The sequence below is a fragment of the Elgaria multicarinata genome, chromosome 3 (genome assembly GCF_023053635.1).
Source record: "Elgaria multicarinata webbii isolate HBS135686 ecotype San Diego chromosome 3, rElgMul1.1.pri, whole genome shotgun sequence".
Classification (NCBI taxonomy): Eukaryota; Metazoa; Chordata; class Lepidosauria; order Squamata; family Anguidae; genus Elgaria; species Elgaria multicarinata.
This window is the reverse complement of record NC_086173.1, coordinates 61,711,650-61,733,195: the sequence shown is the minus strand read 5'-3', so window position 1 is coordinate 61,733,195 and position 21,546 is coordinate 61,711,650. Positions and strand designations below refer to the sequence as shown.

Sequence of the window (21,546 nt, the reverse complement as noted above, 5' to 3'; positions counted from 1 at the left end):
CATACATGTGTTCAGTACGCAATTACTCACCACAGACTGAAGCCGTATCTAAAATCAGCACACACAAAAAAGAAAAGGAAAAAAAACCCGCCCCCACCTCCTTCAATTTCCCCAAATCTCCAAAGATTTTTAAATGAACAAAAAATTGCCACTGAGTATTGCTGGTCAAAGTGCTTATGTCCACCCCCAGCAAGCCTAGAGTAATTTTGTCTCCCCCAGCCAAACACCAGGTGACGAAAATGGATTAGCCATTCAGCAAAGGCGTATATAACAAAGGGCAGGGCTCCACTCAGAGCTTACACAAAATGCCTTCTCCTTTCTTTAGGCTATTACAGGGCATTGTAGAATCTGTGCTGAAAATGGCAAGGAATTCCAGACCAATTATATGTCTGCCTTTCCCTACAGGCAAAGGTGTACCCAGGGGCTCTGGAGCTTACACTTGCAAGTTAAATGGAAAGATGCTTTGTTCCATATAGTGCTGTAGTGTTTTTGTAAAGGAAGTGAAGCTGGCGCTTTCTCAGGGTCTACAGGGAACTGTTCATTTTTAAAAACAGCATGGCTTACCAGAGAACGTGGAAGCTAGTTCTTCATGCCAGAAACTAAAGTATCTCAGAAGAGGTTCTATGGCTCAGCATTCCTCTCATGCTAGACAGTGCAGCATTAGCCCCGCAGAAATAGGGATGGGCTTTAAGTGGCAGAAATGTGTCAGGAAGGGAAAGGAGGAGGAAGAATGCTTCATATTGGCCAGGGGGTGGGGAAGAGAAGAGTTCCCAAATTGCATGAGAGCTTGGTGCTAGAAAGTGTCTTGACATAAGAAGGGTGTGACGGCACCGACCTTATACAGAAGGCCTTGCCTAGCACACCCTTCTCAAGCCAAACACTACTACTTGAACAACTTGAGGGTAGAGTAAAACACAACCTTTTCCTCATATGAGAGGGTAAAGGCTAGAATCTGGAAAGGTTTTACTGTGTATGTAATAAGGTGAAAGTTATATGTTTATGATAGTAACTGTAGAGCAGGTGATAAAGCCAAGCAGACACGTGGTTTGAGGTAACAAAACAAAATAAAATGTTTATTTTTGTTTAACAGATCTTAGTTACTTTAAATGCAAGTTAACCTGCTTAGTCTACTAGTTCTAATCAAAACAGTATTCTTAAGTCTCTTAAAATCTGATCTCCATTCACTCTCCACACCACTGGACACGCCAAACTAAATAAACCCTAATTCCCTTAACTCACTCAAAACTAAACCACAATCTCCTCAGCCAACCTATTTATACTCCTCCCTCCCCCTCTCTCACAGCATCATCAGCCGCATTCACTCAGTCAAACATTCTGCACTCACTAGACATACAAACCCCAGACATACCTAAGGGACAGAAAGGTGGTATCGCCACAAAGGGCCATGCTGGATGAGACCATGTGTCCAGCATTCTGTTTTCACAGGGGCCAACTAGATGCCCACAGGAAATCCACAAGGAGGACATAAGTGCAACAGCACCCTCCTGCAACATGTTCCTCAGCAACTGGTATATATAGGCCTTACTGGCTCTGATACTGCAGGTAGCTTATAGCCATCAGGACTAGTAGCCATTGATAGGTTTATCCTCCATGAATTTGTCTAACCGTCTTTTAAAGCCATCTGTCATGTTTTTCAGAAAGCTCCTGCTTTTGATGGGAGACAAATGACGAGGCCTGCTAGGTAATCCACAAAGCTTTTATTAAGCAGCCAACATCTCTTCTACCTGAAGAGAGTCTAATCTCTTGGAAACTTCCCCCTAGGCAAAACTATGCAAACTAAGTGAGACAATTGTCTGACCAAGGAGAACAGGAAGCCCCTTCCCAAATGCTCGTAACTTCAGAGAGCCTGGTGCAGAGGCAGGTTCTGGCGCAATCCTAGTTGGAACGACTTTCTCACACCTTCCTTCTGCTCTGTGCGTTTTAGCTTCCGGCGGACCCTAGCATCAGCTAGCTTGTCGGGGTGCTCTCCTCTGGAAGAAAGCTCACTTCCAACTGATTGTGTAGGATTTGGCCTCCAGGAGATAAGCTGTAGAGAGGGCTGACCTCCCAGCTGGTGAATTGCCTGTGAGAGCTTCCTCCCCCACTGGTACAGGCTGGCTGGTGTCTGGCGCTTCCTCCTCTAGGTCCGAATCTGATTCTGATTGATTACTTGAAACACCTTCTCCCAAAACAGGGGTAGTAGGGTTAAACATGACACCATCTAAATTGGTGGCCATCACTATGTCTTGTGGTAGCGAATTCCATACTTTAGCTATGCACTGTGTGAAGATGTACTTCCTTTGATATATCCTGAACCTCCAAGCTAAACAATCCCAGCTGTTATAACCTTCCTTGATAATTTTAGTTGTCCTTTACCCCCATGATCATCCTATGTGTCTAATGCTCAAATCTCCCACTACCATAAGCCCCCCTCCCCCCAGAGGCACACCCTCAGCATGAAAGAATATTTGCTCACCTTCTAAGGAATGTCTCCCTTCTAAGGAAGAATTTCCCTCCTACACTGAGACACTATTCTCCATGACAGCAGAGGATCTGTCCTCCAGCGATTGGGACACCACTATTAGATCCCTGAAAGTCTCATCCACCAAACTCTCTGCCTCTCTTAGCTTTTCCAGGTCAGCGACCTTGGCTTCAGGGTAACAAATTTGTTTCCTGAGAGCCAGGAGCTCATTATGCTGAACACACACCCATGACTTTGGTCCAACAGGTAGGTAGTTGTGCATGTGGCTGTCAGTGCAATCTTGATCTATAGTAATGTTTTCTAGTCAGCTGAAAGTTGAATGGTAAGAAAGGGAAAAGCCACGATATATCCCCATCCTATCCAATAAAGCTGGAAAAAGTGCAGAAAAGGGCAACTAAAATGATTAAGGGGCTGGAGCACCTCCCCTATGAGGGAAGGTTATATCAACTGGGATTGTTTAGCTTAGAAAAAAGGAGGCTAAGGGGAGACATGAAAGAGGTGTACAAAATTATGCATGGTATGGAGAATGTGGATAGGGAGAATTTTTTCTCCCTCTCTCAAAATACTAGAACCCGGGGTCATCCCATGAAGCTGATTGGTGGGAGATTCAGGACAAATAAAAGGAAGTACTTCTTCACACAGCGCATAGTTAAACTATGGAACTCACTACCACAAGATGTAGTGATGGCCACCAATTTGGATGGCTTTAAAAGGGGGTTGGATAAATTCCTGGAGGCGAAGGCTATCAGTGGCTACTAGCCGTGAGATGGTTGTGTGCTATCTCCAGTATTCGAGGCAGTAAGCTTGTGTGCACCAGTTGCTGGGGAACATGGGCGGGAGGGTGCTGTTGCACCATGTCCTGCTTGTTCGTCCCTGGCCGATGGCTGGTTGGCCACTGTTTGAACAGAGTGCTGGACTAGAAGGACCCTTGGTCTGATCCAGCATCAGGGCACTTCTTATGTTCTTATGTCTAGTTAACCTTGGGGGGAGGTTGAGCCACGTTCGGAGATGGAGGGAACAGGCCACCTCCCCACCACCATCTCCAGATACAGAAGTAAAATTCACATACTGCCTATGTTTTCTGAGAAAGACTGTCTCAAGGCCTCTGTGCTAGCTCAGTGATTGCACCTGGAGAGTGTCAATACTCTGTATGCACCAACTACGCTGATGGTACTTCTACTCCTCTTTGTTCTACAGAACTAAGCTTTCAAGGCTTTCAGCAAATGATCTGAGTTACAAGGGTTACTAGTACTGTAGCTTCTTTTCCAGTACAGAGCATCTCCTTTGAGATTTGAAAGGGACAGGAGCTCATGGGGAGAATTATGATGAAGTTGGAGCACGTTGCCCGTAAGTAGGAGAACAGCAGGAGGACTAAATGAAGGTCATGTGTCCAGAGTACCAGTAATGGGGAGATGGTGTGTCCCTCTTACAGGAACACACCCTCTTCCTGGCTTGGGCCCCAGAACCTGCACTCCTTAATACACCACACCACGTGCAACAAAAAGGAGAAGTGTTGGCAAGATGTCACATCAAAACCCCAATGGTTGGTTGTTTAGTTTCTTGTTCATCAAATCCAGTTCCCAATATGTATCCATTAAAAATCCAGAACCAGTGACTGATTCCATTTGTTGTCCTCCATCTTTATTGGGATTGAATCTATTGGCTCTAGATCTTTTGTCAACTTTCTCTCCCCCTTTCACCCTCCTTGCCTCTTCTTACCTTTCCTATGTTACTTTGGCTTTCTAAGTGTCAGGTGGTGCTAATTCTGTGTCCTGTTCTTTGCTTCAGGTAGATGATCTCAAGGCAAAGTTGGCAGCTCAGGAAGTGGAACTGAAACAGAAGAATGAAGATGCAGACAAGCTGATCCAGGTGGTGGGCATAGAGACGGAAAAAGTCAGTAAGGAGAAGGCCATTGCTGATGATGAAGAGCAGAAGGTGGCCTTGATCACGCAGGAGGTTCAGCAGAAGCAGAGGGACTGTGAAGAGGACCTGGCGAAAGCTGAACCGGCCCTTGCTGCTGCCCAGGAAGCCCTTAACACACTCAACAGGGTACAGACTACTAACAGGGGCAACGGGAGGAGAAGACTCTTCATGCTAAGGCTGGAGTCCTGCACATACTTACTTCGGGAGAAGCCCCATTGAACACAACTGAGGCTTACTTCCAAGGTAGCCTGCTCCAACCTGGTGCCCTCCAGATGTTTTGTACTACAACTCCCCACTTTCATATCCATTGGCCATGCTGGTCTGGGCTGATGGGAGTTGAAGTTCAAAACAGAGGGAGGGAACCAGGCTGTGGAGGACTGTGCCAAGGAGAGATGCATAGGATCAGACTGCACATTTCTCTTGACTTGTAGCTACATACCTCTGCAAGAGAACAAGGGTAGTGGACCTTGATAATCACTCAATCATGAACTCATAAGGGTGACTCACTTACACTCAGAAAAAGCTTCTGCTTCCTTTGGTCTCCTTTGATGATCATGTTTTATGCTCAGAGTCTTTGTTTTAAATTAATCCTGTGAGTGACTACACATGTAGGAGTTGGTGTTCTCCACATCAGTATTTCAGAGCCAAACCAGTAAACAGGATTTGATGTAAGACCTAGAATCCTGCTTGGAGCTATCTGGGCAAGGTTTTGAGGAGCATCAATTCCTACGTGATTGCACCCATGGGAACCTTTCAGATACGTGAACCCATTTGAGCAAAATATTTGAAGTGACCCCTTGCGGTGGTCTCAGCATAACTGGGGTGGGTGTGGGTGGGGGAATGGACCCTATCCTATTGCTTGTTGTTTTAATATTTTAAAGTGTATGCACAGACTAAACTGTTCTTTGCCTTGATTGATGGCTAGGCTAAACCAAGAAAACCCCTAAAAACCAAGCAGCTAAAAACAAACAAATCCAGGTAGCTGTTGTCTATTTGATTCCATTTTTAGGAAAGCCATGGTGATTTTGTGACAGGATCTTTGTGCCTGGAAACAAAATACTAATGAAACAGGAAAATGTTTGGATCCTGTCAATTCAGGTTTCATGCCGAAACTGTATAACGTCTCATTAAGGGAAGATTAATGGGAAGCCTGGAACTTCCCTGGAAACGAAGGCGGCAGCGTTTACAGAGCCTCAGCAACCGCATCCTCCTCCACCTCACCTGAGTCAGAGGGGTTTAGCCTATCCACTGACATGAATTATTGGCTCTATTTGTTTGCTTATTAATAAGAAATTACAGCGAGTAATGCAGATTCATTTACATTGTGCTTTCATATGAAACAGTGGCAGGCGGAACCATAAGCATAGGTCTCTGGCAGAAAGTAGTGGGAGATATAGATCGCCAGGCAAGGGTGGAGGCGGAGGAGGATCAGTGAATGTCAAAACAGATCGCTTTGTCTTTGCATTTCAGTTGTGTTGCTGTCTCAACTATTTTAGTCATGAATGGCTCAATTCGAATAATGCCACCTATTTGGCATATTTTCTTGTTAATCCTCTGGCTCTCAGGAGTATCAGTTTGATAAGGGACTTGAGAAAGAGAGAGAGAGAGAGAGAGAGAGAGAGAGCTCACTTGTCTCATATTCTCCATCTGGCCTTCAAGATGGTTGGGCTTGGTGAGGAAGAATGTTACTTTGGTGCTCTTTGGTCGTTGGCCGGTACTGCCCTTCTGCTCTGATGGAAACAGCTGCCCTCTACATGTTGCACAGTATAATTTTTCTTTGCCGAAAATGTATGGCAAAGATTAATACAAGATTCTTAAGACTGTAAGAATTGCTTGCTAGGTCAGCCTAAGCTCGATCTAAGCTTCAAGGCTGATGCCTGTTGAAACAGGACATGAAGGTGATGGCCGTGTCCTGTTGTTTGTACCCATCGGTCGGTATTCGAAAGTATACTGTCTCTGTACGTAGAGAGGTTCCATTTAGCATCCCAGCTAAAATGAACTTTGGTAGATCTTTCCTCTAATAATTAGTTCGCAATTCTATTTTATACTGTTGTTTTTTTTGTTTTTGATGGTTTTTAAATTTTGTATACTTATTAATGTTTACCATTTTTAACTGTTGTAAACCACCCAGAGAGCTTCGGTTGTGGGGCGGTATATAAATGTAATAAATAAATAATAAATAATAATAATATTGGGCTCAGATCTGAGATCTTGCACCAGCTCAGCCTTGGGCTCGCTTGGTGGTTTTGAAATGATCTCTTTCAGTTATTTATCTGTAAAGGTTCATGATAATTATGGGTCTCTCAGCATTCTCATGATGTCATCCGTACTGAGTCTTAAGGGCACGATGAACAATAAATCTGATTAGGGGAATGAGCATATTTCAGGGGGGAGGGAAGGAATGTACGGCCAATTCAGATAAATGTGCATAGTGAGTATGAAGGTTGAGTGAAGCTCTTTGCAGCTGGGTGCTTTAGCACTCATCCAGTTCTTTGTCGCATGCTGATTTGAGGGCATGATGAAGCAAGGAAGTGACTGATTTGCCTCCCATCTAGTTGCAGTGTACGCCCTTTTGGGCTTAGATTCCTATGTGGTCAAGGTTGTGTGAACAAATCTGTAGAATTTCCTCTAAATGAATGTCAAAATCAATAGTTTAAATGCAACAAAGAGCTGATGACCTTAACCTAACACATAAATGAAAACAACATAACATAAATGAAAACAAGAAAGTTAAGGAAACAGGTAAAAAATGCAATTTTATATACTAAAATATAATGTTAAAAATACCGTACACAGAGCATTTCATGAGTACAATAACACAATGAGACAACCAGCATTATCGTGCTTGCGAACAGTGGCTGTTTGGAATACCTTCCATGGGCTTCCTTTGAATATTTGGACTCATACCGTATATTGTGGGGAGTGACTTCTGATTTCGTTTAATGTTTGGAACTTTTAAGTCAGCCCCGGGAAAAACAGCCTACAGTGCTAATCAGCTTGGCAAACTGGCCATTGAGGAAGACCAAGGGTCGAAATGCGTGTGGCCGAATGGATCAAGTTTACTGAGCATTTTTTGTCTAGCATTTTGATTGTCTCATTGTATTATTGTACTCGTGAAATGCTCTGTGTATGGTATTTTTAACATTATATTTTAGTATATAAAACTGCATTTTTTACCTGTTTCCTTAACTTTCTTGTTTTCATTTATATCAATAGTTAATACATTCTCTCTGTCTCCCTTTTCCCCCCTCCTCTCTCTTGTTTTCTCTGTCATCCCAAAGCCTTTCTTTTCTGAGATAGAATTCTGCAGCTGGCACTCCTCCCTTCGTATTCTTAATCCATTTGCAGAATAATTCAAAACCCAAAGCACAGCAAATGCCTGTCTTTGTGGCCTTAAAACAGATGTCGGTGTTCCTAACTAGCAACTAAATGAAAGCTGGAATTCAGCTGCAGGTAGGCTCTGCTGTCAGACAAATCATTTGAACCTTTGTTCAAGATTGGCATTGCCAGAAGGGTTTAGCTGAGGGGTAACATCATGTCGTCGCTTTGCAGCTGGAGCCCCCTCCTCCCCACAACAGTGGGGGTGACAACGCAGCTGAAGGAGCTCCTGCTGTAGGGCTTCCTGCATTTACTGAGAGTGACAGAGGCATGGTTTCGCAGAGCAACTTGAAGCAAATTCAAATAGAATGCGTTGGGGCCTGGAAGCTGCTTACCCAGTTTGCTCATGCAGATTTGCTGATCCTTCTGCTTGTTCTGAACATAAGCATATAAGAAAGGCTGGATCAGACCAAAGACCAGCATCCTGTTTCCCATGGCGGCTAACCAGATGCCTCTGGGGAGATGCCCACAAGTAGGATATGAGGGCAAAAGCCCTCTCCAGCTCATGCTCCTCAGCAACTGTTATTCACAGATCGGGTTCAGACAACACGCTGCAGCTCGTTGTGGGTTATTTAACCAATGTTAAATATCCAACTCTTGCTTGGGGATTGTGTTGTGAGAACCTGGATTATGTGAGTGTTGTTTAATATTCAAAATGGCAGCCACATGCACCTCAGCCTCTTCTTCATAAGGTGCCTTCCCTATCGGAAGTTAGCTTTCATTACAGCATTATTTGTTTTGGCGTCGCTGCTCTAAATAATTGTATAGAAGAACAGCTATACTATTCCCTCAAGTTCTTTAGACATGATGTTCGTCTTCCTCCCCACTGATCTTCTCCCTTCAATTTCCCCTTGTATAATAAGTTGGAGTATGATGTACTTTTCTGCTCGAATAATACGACCAAGTTATTGTAACTTTCTTCTTTTGATGATATTTATTCTGTTTGCTTGTTTACCCTACAATAGTACATCTTTGTTTGTTATTCATTCAGTCCCTGGTATCTTCAACATAGGTTGGAGTATCCACTTTTTGAATGATTTGATTTCCCTCATATTGTTCTTCTTAACTGTCCAAGTCTCCACTCCATAAAATAATATTGAAAACAGGTAACATCTTATTATTAATAATAATTGCTTTAATGCAATCAGTGCAACATCTTGTCACACATTAATAGGCAATACCATAATCCCTGAGTCTTTTTTTGGACCTCTTAACACCAAACATGCCCATCCAGCATCTACCACCCCCTTTTCAGAGAACACCTGGCATTGCCCTTTTTTCCTCTGAAAAGCATCCTTCCGTCAGACACCCTTGGTTTTGTTTTCCAGTACTATAATTGCTTTTAGTCCCCTGGACTAAGTATGCCTGTTGGAGCATCTTGCTAGCATCCATGTTTCCCACATGCTCTCCTGAAGCTACCAGTTGGATGCTTGTCTTCACAGCTCATTCCCACATTTCTGCCCAGTAGAACCCTGGCAAATGACTGATTCCCCCGGATTTTTGTGTTGTTGCCCATGTGGATGCTCTTCCATGGTCTGAGATGTGTGTTTGGATTTAATCTGCCACTGAGGGTTCCCCCTCCCCTTCTCCATTCATGGCTCACTGCCCTCTATTTCTCTTTGGTCTTCCCACCTCACCCTACCCCACCCTCTCTCAGTGAAGCCACCATTGATTCACTCACATTCTCCCACTCTCCTTCCTCCCCTCCTTGCAGTAACTTGACTGATTTTGTAGCTTATTGTCCTATGCATAAAACTCTTTTCTGGATTAAATCCCAAACTCTCAGTTCTGTTTTCTCTCCCCAGGGAACTTTATGGGGAAACTCTGCTAACTAAGTTACCCAAGTTGTGCTCCTGTTAATTGAGTAAAATGTGGTTGTTTCTGAGCCAACTTTACTAGACTGACAGGGACCTGTCATCTGGATGCCTGTAGCCCCAGGCTCTAGATTCCCCTAGTGCCTGACTTCATTGCCCCAGTCATTCATTATTCCTGAGGGGCTTACTTCATGAATACCACGAATAGGTTCAGACATGCGTTGATGTATGCCCCACTCAGGTATGATAACACATCCTTCTAGTCCAGTTGGACTAATAAAAGGCACGCACAGGCATTCCTGAGATCAGGAGTTAGTGCAGGGTTTGTTTGTTTTCTCTCCCTGATAGGGTGAGCCCAGCTTTCCCCTACATTTGCTCTGCAAATGATAGAGGTATTTGCCACAGATTCTGATTGTTCTTCAGTTTCACCCCTCCCCTATGCTTCAGGTAGACAGTATACCATTTAGAAGTGGTTTAAAGAACTGCTTGTTAAATGCAGTTAAAAGTTCATTTGGTGCTTAATTATTATTTTTTAACAATTGCTCAAGAAGTGAGGAGAAGGAGGATTTATGTTAGCACTAGCCTCAGCAAGACAGTGCTGTGTGCAGTGGGCTTCTGTCTGGTTTTCCCTGAGCTCAATTCTGGAGACAAGTTTGCCTGTCAGACCAAAACGGATTGAGAGCACTTCCACAGTAGTCTCACTGCTCAAATTGTGTATGTCTGTTCACACCCAGAGATCAATGTGGGGATTGTGACAATCCCCATTCTAGCTTTATGGATGGATATACTCACTGCATCACTGCACCTGACACCTGCCGCAACATCCCAGAGGCGCCTTCAGGACGTCCTCACAAAATGGCCATCTCTTGGTTCTTTTAGATTGGATGCTTCCCCATGCCTTGCTGCTCAGCTCTTCTGTTGACTTGTGTCTTCGGGGTTGATTTTGTAAATGGGATGGATGTACCAAGAGACCATCAGGGCAGGAATCCCTGGCGTGGAGTACAGTTTGCTCTGACAGGGATCTCACATTTGCTGTATGTCAGCATGGCACACACATTTCTTCTCGGTTTAACATGACAGGTCCTTGGCAGGATTGCTCCTTTGGCACAAAGCCAAATTCATTCTGTGAGTTTCTATCAGTTACAAAAATCTCTGGGCTCTGGAGATTGTCTGCTTAGCAAACTGTGCTATCAGTCCCATGAAGGGTGGGTGGAATTCTGCTTTAGAATTAGCCTCTGCATGACAAGATGAGTCTTACATTGGCAATGTCCAGTTCAGTTGTGTGTGTTTTTTAAAAACAATAGTTTTGAGGAAATGAATGGACCAGTTAATGAGAATTGGGTATCATGCAGTGATTTTGAAATGGCGCCCCTTCCATAGTTGGGCTGGATTAATGCGAAAATAAAGAAAATATTTTCTTAGTGCAGAAATAAAACCATGGGTGTTTAATTTTTTTTAAAAAAAATCTTTTTTGCTTTCCTGTTAGGATTTTGTATGCTGCTGTCACACAAATGTTCAATACGACACAAGAGCATGGAGGGAGGTGTATTTGCATGCGCCGCACCAGAAAGATTATTCTGTGAAGGAACAGAAAAGGCTCAGATCACTGTATTCTCACAGAAAGGGGCGTACAAACAGAGAGCGTAACTCAGCCAAATTAAGCACATTCAAACCCCATTGATTTCCATGGGAGGCTTAAGCATTTCCCACTGAAATTAGTTGGACTTAAAATTAAAAAAGGGTAAACTTTGGCCGTTTCTACGCCTGCCTTTTTTCCTGGGATCGTCCCAGGATCATCCCTGTGCTTCCAAATGACCCACAGGGGATCATGGGAGCAGGCAGGGAGATCCCTCCATTTGCCTGGGACAGTCCTTAGGTGTAGAAAGGGCCTTTGTCTGGATACACACAGCTTCACAGTGTATCCAGCATTCCACTTACAGACATCATAATGTGAGAGTGGATTCAGATGACACAGCACCACGTGGCAGGCTTTTATTGCCTTGTCGATAATCACGCGAGGAGCCTGTTTGTGTCTAGTGACTGGCCATGCTCTAGAGCTGACCTCCTCATACCCTGGCCGCCAAATGAACTTGAGGGGAGGGTGTTTTTGTGAGAGCACGGTGAGCTCAGCTTCACTGTGTAGCTTGTTGCTACGGAGAATTGGCTCCCTGTGTTGATGCTGCCACAGGACTGCGAGATCCCAAGAGTCCACCATGTGACCCTGTATTACCTCGATCCACCCTGAATTAAATAGGATGAGGATTTATAAGGCAGTCATCTTTATGAGGATTCCCAATTAGGAGCCATATTTATAGCCCTTCTGCAGCTCTGAGCACGCACTGTTGATTTTGGGCCACGCTGATCTTTTCCTTGGTGCGTCTGTCTTTTCAGACGGGGTAAATCTGTAATCTAATTGTGCATTTTTAATGGTTTGCTTGGTTGAAATGCTGAAGGAATGCAACTGGCTCTCATCTAACAAGCCGGCGGAGGCCCCCATGCCACTAGAGGGATTCATTGCTTTACGTTGGATGAGTCATAATATTTAAAATTCAGAGTGCTGCTCCTGGCTTCAAAGCTCCTCTGTCAGATTGATAGCTCTGGAGCCTGACTCCATTACCAGCAAAGTAAAAAAGAAAACCCATTCATTTTCATTTAACAGCCTTGTTTTTCCCCCTTTTCAGAACAATCTGACAGAACTGAAGTCATTTGGATCACCGCCTTCCGCTGTCAGCAATGTCACTGCTGCCGTGATGGTGCTCATGGCCCCAGGTGGAAAGGTGCCCAAGGATAGGAGCTGGAAGGCAGCCAGGGTGGCCATGGCCAAGGTGGACAGCTTCCTTGACTCCTTGATCCACTTCGACAAAGAGAATATACATGAGAACTGCCTCCGAGCCCTGCAGCCCTATCTCCAGGATCCAGATTTCAAACCTGAGCTTGTGACGTCCAAGTCCTATGCAGCTGCCGGCCTCTGCTCCTGGGTCATCAACATTGTGCGCTTCTACGAAGTCTACTGTGACGTGGAGCCCAAGCGGCAGGCTCTCAACAAAGCGAATGCCGACCTTGCTGCTGCCCAGGAAAAGCTGGCTAACATCAAGGCCAAAATTGCAGTAAGTCCCAAAGCACAAGGCAACTGGAGTATACTCCGCAATTGATATTGTTCTGTAAGGCCCCTTTTACGCTGGAGATGCCAGGGACTGAACCTTGGCCCTTTACATGCCAGAAATGTGCTGTCCCTCTGAGCTAAGGCCTCTATCTCAACCCTCACCAGTAGAGGGGCGATTTTGCCATGTGCCATCCATGGATATTTTGGTCTCCAGCTTTGGGAAGTTCCATAAAGCCCAGCTCCATGTTGTTGTAGGAAACTGTTTATGCAACCTGTCTAATAAAAGTACCAAGAATTATCTTAAAAGAATATGATACTGTTCCCTCATGTGTCTTTGGCTTGACGGTATCTAAGGAGGTGGTTCTTATTTTTATTGGTCTTGGGAGATCTCATGGTTTTTATGGCTCATGAAGCTGTTTGTTCGTATCTATTGCAAAGAAATAATTTTAAATCTCTTTAGTCCCAGTTAAGCTATTACAGTAATCTATATTTAGGCCAGCTTTTAAGAGATTGCTATATTACCCAGGAACAGTTGTTAAAATCTGTCTCGCACGCTAGCCTAGGTTTTACATGATGCGCAACTAGCTCTGAAACCATGCCCCTTAATGTGACAGTCTGAAATGCTTGGCCAGAACTGGTTACTTGATGTTTCCCAGTCAAATTAATGTTTTAGCAGGATTCCATTAACATTTCTTTCTAGGCTTGTCCGGTGTCAAGCCAGAGATCTTTCCTAACCCTTTCAAAGCTCCAAAGAAGTGAAGCTGCTGGCCCTCTTGCTTCGCTTGTTTCACTGTTGCTGCAGCAAGTGGAACTTTAGTTTTTCTCCACAGCAGATATCCACATCAACATTTAATTAAGGTGATGGTATTTTGCACTATACATCATCTGGATGTACAGAAAATTAAAACAAACTTTGTAATCCATGGCTTGCAAATAGTCACTTTCCTGGTTGCCTGTTATGAAAGAGCCTCCTCCAGGTAGAAGAAGCCAATGGCCTAGTTCAGACAACACGCTAAACCATGCTGCTTAACCACAAAATTCCCTTAACCATTTTGTGGTTAAGCAGCATGGTTTAGCGTGTTGTCTGAACCAGGCCATTGTAACCTGACCGAGAATTGTTGCTCTTGTTCCTTTCTGGCTGTCCACAGGCCACCACCAATAGACTGAAAGGTTGTGTAGGCAGGCTAGTAAATTGAACAGGAGCAAGGCTGTGTTCTTTTTGTGGGCGTATTTATAAGGTTGCTTGATAGAATAACACTTTGGAAACTGTTGGGCCTTGTCTTAATAACATTTCTGTGTGTTCTAACAATTCCGAACGTCTCTCTGGCCATTTCCATGAACCACACTGGGCAGTGCAGTCCTAAGAATGTTTCTTCAGAAGTAAATCCCACTGAGTTCAATGGAACTTGCTTCCTAGTAAGTGAGTTTAGGATTGCAGCCTTGGTTTCTAAGGACAGTGGGCATAGTTCCTTTTATAGAACGGGGTTTGCCCACTGCCTCCTTCCTGCTGCAGCCCCCTTTGCACCTTGAAAAGCCTCTCTTGGCAATTTGGAGTCCCCAGAGTATAATTCACTGCAGCATGGGAAGCTGCACTTACAAAATGCGAATTGACAAAAATCAGAGACACACACACACTTTGTGCAAGCAGAAGGTACTTCTGCTTGAACTGGGGATCCACTGTATTCAAGCTGATGGTTTGTGTACTGTATCCCTTTCACTAAGGGATTATGTAATCCCCTTGTTTGTTGAAAGTATTCATCTTTAAACCAGCTTGCTGGGCAACCCCCCCCCCCCCAGGGGTGGTGCACTATTCACTACAAGAATAGTGTTCTTGTACACTATTGTTTGCATCAGTAATAGTTCTTTATTATTTGATTAATATTCATAGATGTAGCGATCTTCTCTACCTTAGCCTGAATCAATTTCATAAAACTCTGAATAGATTTTGTTTATAAGAAACTACTCCTACTTCACCCATATATCACAACATAATGCATTGTGGAATTGGCAACGCTGGAAACTGCCAATTTAAACTTTATGCTTTAACGAGGAAAACCTTCAGATCTGTACCTCAGCATATTTCTTGACAGTTTACAACAAAGGTGCTAAGCTTGCCTGTGTGGTGTAGTGGCTAGAGTGCTGGACTGGGAGTCAGGAGAGCCGGGTTCTAATCACTACTCTGCCATGAAAGCTCACTGGGTGACTTTGGGTCAGTCACAGATTCTCAGCCCAATCTACCTCACAGGGTTGTTGTTGTGAGGATAAAATGGAGAGGAAGAGAATTATGTATGCTGCCTTGGATTCCTTGGAGGAAAAAAGGCAGGATATAAATGCAATTAATGAATGAAAAGCTTGGGTGATTAATATCCAACGTAAAAATGACATGAAATATGGTGACAATGAGCAGTTCACAAAATCATTTCTATATCCTTTTTTCAGACCTACCCTTGTATGGAGAATTTCAAACATATAGGTCAGTAGGGAAGTGCAAAACATGTGTAGTATAGCAATAAACTGAGCATGCTTCAAATCCAAACAATTTATTCTTTAATTCTATCTTATCTTTTCCTTTGGGAAGGTGTTACAGTCTTCATAACCAATGGTGTATGTTTATAGGAGAGAAGGTCATTAACCATTTGCACATAGTCTTGTCACTTGTTTTATAGATAGGTGCTCTTAAAATTTTGATTTATGTACATAGATGGTGCTATATAAATAAATAATAATAGTTTTCATTTTGGGTGTGTATAATCTCAGTGTCAGTGCCTGTAACAACTTCATGGCAGGCACAAATTCAGCCAGTGACTTTGATCCTAATACAGTGATGGGGAAAGGCTCTGAATGTTTGTCAGTCACACAGCTATTTAAAGGCATACAGCTTTTGGGTGGAATTCAGCAGTGTCTTTGTGCCAGCAGAGCGGACACTCTTTACTGAACGGATTGCCCCACTTCTCCCTGTAGCTACTCACTCCAAAATCTTCTACAGAGCAGATTAGGGAGGCACTCAAGGGGTGCAGAGAGGGGAAGTCCCATTGTGTGAGTGGATGTTGCCCAATGCCAAAAAAAACCAAATCCTGTTTGGCCATATTAAAACCAGTATGCCATCTTTTCATATTCTTGCATAAAACAATGAATACTGAAAGTGGTGAACCACAAAATAAAATATGAAGTTTATAATTCATACATGGCTTGGGACCACAATACCTGATGGAACGCCTCTCCCGACATGAACCTACCCGTACACTGCGCTCAACATCTAAGGTCCTCCTCCGAGTGCCTACTCCGAGGGAAGCTCAGAGGATGGCAACAAGGGAGAGGGCCTTCTCAGTGGTTGATCTTCCTGATAAGGCTTGCCTGGCGCCAACGTTGTTATCTTTTCGGCGCCAGGTCAAGACCTTTCTCTTCTCCCAGGCATTTTAACAGCATTTTAACAGCATTTAATAACGTTAAGTTTGTTTTAATGGACCCCAGAATTGTTGTTTTAAATGAATACTGTGGTTGTTTTTATACTGTTTTTATGTTTTTTAAATTTTTTGTATACTTTTAATGTCTACTATTTTTAATTGTTGTAAACCGCCCAGAGAGCTTCGGCTGGGGGGCGGTATATATATAAATGTAATAAAATAAATAAATAAATAAATAATTGCACACACACATACACACACCCTTTCAGAAATGAAGGAGGAAAATGTAATGTACAGAAGTCATTTTAAGTGTTAGAACTCCAGAATTTAATGACAAGTAATGTTTAAACAGGCTGTATTTTGTATTCTGTGCAGATATTTGATCAAGTAACTCCAGATGCCACAACAACAACAAAAATCTTCTTTTCATATTCGGGTTTATTTCCAGTGTAATGTTCAAGCAGTGTTAAAATGATTTAGAGGCACTTAGCTTTAAGCTGTTTGTGCTGGATGCAGATAAAAATCAATTGTTAACTTCACTTCTTTTGTCACAGAAGTAAAATGTTCCAATAACTTTGGGAACAGTCTGCTTTTCTTTTACAGTGAGCTAGGAAGAATGATCAGATATGGATACAATGATTGGATAGCCCTTGTGAAATCCATTGCTAGACCAGTGAAGCAAAGCTAAAAGGGGCATGTGTGCATGGGCCTTTAATCGTGCCCTTCTAAATAACCCCTCTCTATTGCTATCACAAAGTCAGTCCTCCACGTTCAGGATAAACAATACTGATAAATAAGAAGCATTAAACCTGGAGGCAATCATCTCAAGGGCAAGAAGCCCTAAGCTTGCAAGAAAGCAATTTCCCTTTCCATTCTATGCTTTTTGTACGACAAGATGCAAAGAACAATGGAGCTGCTGCACCTTTAACCATTGGTGGGAGAAGAAATTTTAGCAGGGGAAACTTTTCTCAACCCTGCATGGCAAGTTCCTTTCTCCTAACAGCTATTAAGGCCACAGTATGCCACCATCTCCTTTGCATCTATATCCAGGAGTTCAAATCAGTGTCAGGGGTGTTAACCCAGTAATAATGGCACTTTAAGATCAAGGTTGAGAAGGTAAAAATAAGGGGCCGGGGTGGGGGTGGGGGAAGAACCCTGTAAATAAGTTAAGCTTTATTAATTTTGAAAGTGACTAGCTGTTATGGGGTGGAGAATTCCTTTAGAAAACCCCAGGTTCAAGCCTAGATGGCTCACTACAACCCTTTAATAGGTGTAACCTTTTAAAAAAAAATTAATTGTAAATTTTCAACAAAATGAAAAAGAGGAAAAGAAAAACATTGTAGTTACGTAAATTTCAATATATCAATTTCAATGCATGCATATAAAGCGTGTGTGTATGTGGCTTTCTAAGAATTATACATAAACTTCAACAAAATCAGACCAATTATCCATTCACAACTGGTGTCTATATACCACCTGTTGAAATGTTGAAACCATTGTTAGATCTTCAATCCATTGCATTAAAGGAGATAATAATTTATTCTTCCAATGTAGCAATATCAGTAATTTCACTGTCAAAAAGGTGTGGAGAATCCATTTGCGCTGACCATGCCTCAACTTCCAGGAAGCAGGAAGATAATTTAAGAGGGCATGTACATCAGTAAATATTTAAGGGTGTTCCAATAAAAGGTTTATCCATATAATAACCTCCTCCCCAGAAGAGGCAAATATTGGGTATTGATTGATTTGATTGATTTATTACATTTATATACCGCCCCATAGCCGAGGCTCTCTGGGCGATTTACAAAAGCATATGGTAACAGGCCTAATCTACATGCCCCTCAGATGCAGCTAAGAAATGCATGGGGGAAGGGGTCAAACATGTAGGCCTTTCCCATGGAGCTGGTACCATAGTGATGGTGGAAGGCGATTCAGTGGGATTGTGCTTGTCAAAGGTCAGACTGGGTGACTGCATATTTTTAACAGTGTTGACTTTCATCTATTCTATTGTGTGTGGCTCCTTGAAGAACAGTGGGTGGCTGAGGATGTCGTCAGGCTGGTCAATATCAATGCATAAACACAGACTGCGTTACTTCAAGCGTCTTCTTCAATGGATTTCTTCTTTTCGCACTACAGCACCTTAATGAAAACCTGGCAAGGCTCACAGCCAGATTTGAGAAGGCCACAGCGGAGAAGCTGAAATGCCAGGAAGAAGCTGAAGCCACCGCAAACACCATTTCCCTTGCAAATCGTCTGGTGAGCATAGCTGGTGTGTGGACTAAGGATGGACTTCCTTCTGGCACCCTCCAGATGCATTGAAAGACAACTCCCAGAATTCCCAGCACTGTACCTGTGCTGGCTTGGGATGATGGGAGTTGTAGTCCAACACATCTAGAAGGCAGCAGTTGGGGAAGCCTGTTCTTGTCTGTTTTTTGTGCTGTATGGAGATCTGGAGTGCTTCTAATTCTGATTTGTACAGATCCAGCTCTAACTTAATGCAGAAAGCCTTCTAAGCTAGACCTGTTGTAGGGAGCAATTAATTAGTACATCCTAGAGTGGCTCCTTCTTTATTGGCCTCAGTTTTCTCTTGCTTTTCTAGTGACACATGAGATATTTTCCCTGTGTTTAGCACTGAGTGGGAGAAAACCAAGGAAGAGCCAGGATTCATGGCTTCTCAAAGGAATGGTGGCATGTGAATGGAATTAAGTGATCAAATTAATGGGTTTGTGTGGGAGTAGTTACAGCATAAGTTACTTACTGTGCATTAAAAACCTGGTGCATTGCAATTTAGTGCGAGCATAACACTTCTTGACTGCTGACAACTACATCTGATTGGATTGCTGGACTAGCCTTACATGCAAAAAGGCACAAATGCACAACTTCACCATTGCATGCCTAGCCTTGAAACTGAGGATCAACACATTTCTCCAAGTGCCATAATCATCATATCAGTGTATGTCTATACAGAGTGGCTTTGTGAATGAAACATGGCTGTCAATACAGTAGCCATTCACTAGCTCTAGCTATTACGAAAAGATTTTTTAAATTTGTGATTATAATGAGCATGGGATTTGAATGAGCAGTATTTCCCTTTAACTTTGCAATAATTCTCTATTCAGGGTATAGGTCTATAGTATAACATTGTGCAAAAGGTCTTCCTTGCCTATTTAGCAAGAAGTAGTATACGAGGGTTGGTTGGTTGGTTGGTTGGGTGTTAAAATATTCCAGTGGGTTGGGCTGGTTTCCAACTCTTTAGAGCCATAAACAATCCTATAGAATCATTAGGGCTGCAGTCCTCGAAATATCGACTATACATCAGTATCACTAAACCAGAGCTACACGTGTATAAAGGACTGCTCCAGTCTACAGACTCTTTACAGATCTGCGCACAATAACCTTTTAATATAACTGAGCCAATATTGCAAGAGCAATGGCTGAAGTAGTTTATGAAATTCACTGTAGGTGGTTTAAAGGCATCCTACAAACTAACATTTCCTTCATTATTTCTAAAATACTTCTAAATATTTAGGCAAAGTGGAGGAGGGTGTTCGTTGAAATACTGGAACCTATCTGCCACTATAGCTCAGATTTCTTTCCTCTACTGCCATAAGTGATGTCATGGCTAATTTAAACTGAACGCATTCACTCAAAGTCTAGCCTAATTAAAAAGCTGAACATAAAATTTCACAGTTGAACACTGCATCCTAGAACAATTAACACAAGCTGTAAATAGCAAGTATGAGAAACCTTTCCCATCATGCTTTTCTAATACAAAAGTTTGGACCGTTCTGCATTTTCACCAGCAAGTGGAGCTAGTAATTTCCACATTCCTGTTTGCATTTATTTACGGAGAGGAGTAAGAGTTTAGCTTTGAGGCTGTTACCCAAGAAGTCACTCATAGAGGAGCCAATTAAAAAGCGAAAGAAGAAAAAGAGCAATAACAACTAATTAGCATGGACGATGATCTCTTAATTAAGATAGAAATGGGTAAAATGAAAGATTTTGTTTTGTAGCCCAGATGTAGGACATTTTTTTTCCAGTCATAGACTTTCTATTTTTAAGCATGACTTCTTGTCCTGGCTTGCATCTGTGTATGATTTATGCACTTTTGGACTAATTTGGTCAAAATGAGGGTGTTTGCATCACAAGCACAGCAGAAAATCAGAGACTTCTTACAGTAACTTCCTTTGTGAACATGCAGAGCAGAAAGCCAAATCCTAGTCTTAGCTTCGCATGGTTGGCAGAAGGGAAATATTGGAGATGGAAATCAATTTTAGTTTTGTATTTCTGGAATCAGATGAAAAATGGGTGTTTTAACTCTTCTTGCCATGACATACTACCGTTTCTTTTTGTAGCCTTAAGAACCTCACACAACAGCACTTGTTCAGATTATATATAACAAAAGTCTTAACCATTTTGACTGCTCGGTATTCGGGTCCAATTGCTGAATACTCCAGAGGAGACTTCATCTTTGCAAAGAAATTTAGAAGACTTTGATTAGAGCTGGGTCTTAATTAGAGCTTGTGTTCAGTTCTGGAGCCTGTATTTTCTGCGTTAGGGCTCAGTCTTGAAATAATAATAATAATAATAATAATAATAATAATAATAATAGTAATAATATGATCTCTGAGCATGTGCCGAGTATAGTCTTTCCACATTATGTCACCACACCCTGCCTTCTCTACATCTGGCATGTGATATGTACTATTCTATGCATTCTTTTCTTTTTTGGGAATTCCACTTTACCAAAGCACAATCATTTTTGCAGAACCAAACCAAAAGCTTTCAGTCTGCTTCAGACCTGATTAAGTATTGTTCTCCATACAGACACTAGAGTTCACATATCTTGGATGCTGCTGTTAGGCACACCCACACCCTGATGTGTTAAACCAGGAGTGGGCAAATGGTGGCTCTCCAGACCCTTTGGCCTACAATTACCATCAGCTCTAACCAGCATAGCCAATGGTAAGGGATGATGGGAGTTATAGCCCAAAATATCTGGATGGGCAGAAGTTGCCCACATCTGTGTTAAAGCAACTCATAGTCTTTTTTTAAAATTTGCAATTCTAACAAAACAGAACAAAACAAAAAGTATGGGGGAGCTACAAAAAATAACATTGATAACAGGAACATAAGAAAAACAAGAATAAAGCATATCCAATTGAAACAGCATTTATTTAAAAACAACAACAAAAAAAGTTTTGACACTCCTGTTTCAAATATACTCGTTAATATAAGCCGGCTGCATGCCTAAATAAGCATCCCGACAAAATTGATAACTGTAGAATATACGTTAAAATGCAGCGAGAGCAGTAAGATCTTCAGTTCGCTGAATAATAGTTGGTGGTTGTTTAAAATCACATGAGCATCTGCAATTATCACAGATTTTTCAAGAACAAAATTTATACGGGCAGTAACTTCCAACCAAGACGAAGCTACCAC

At 42.5% G+C, this 21,546-nt stretch overlaps 1 protein-coding gene across 1 annotated transcript in view; it reads left to right on the top strand.

Moving 5' to 3' along the window:
- The window catches only part of DNAH9 (dynein axonemal heavy chain 9), a 213,083-nt gene that overhangs the window by 111,326 nt on the left and 80,211 nt on the right, over nucleotides 1-21,546 (top strand). Inside the window, exons 42-44 of the mRNA XM_063120447.1 lie at nucleotides 4,271-4,531; nucleotides 12,279-12,704; nucleotides 18,241-18,360. Coding sequence (XP_062976517.1) covers nucleotides 4,271-4,531; nucleotides 12,279-12,704; nucleotides 18,241-18,360 — 807 coding nt within the window. The remainder of the gene's footprint in view (nucleotides 1-4,270; nucleotides 4,532-12,278; nucleotides 12,705-18,240; nucleotides 18,361-21,546) is intronic.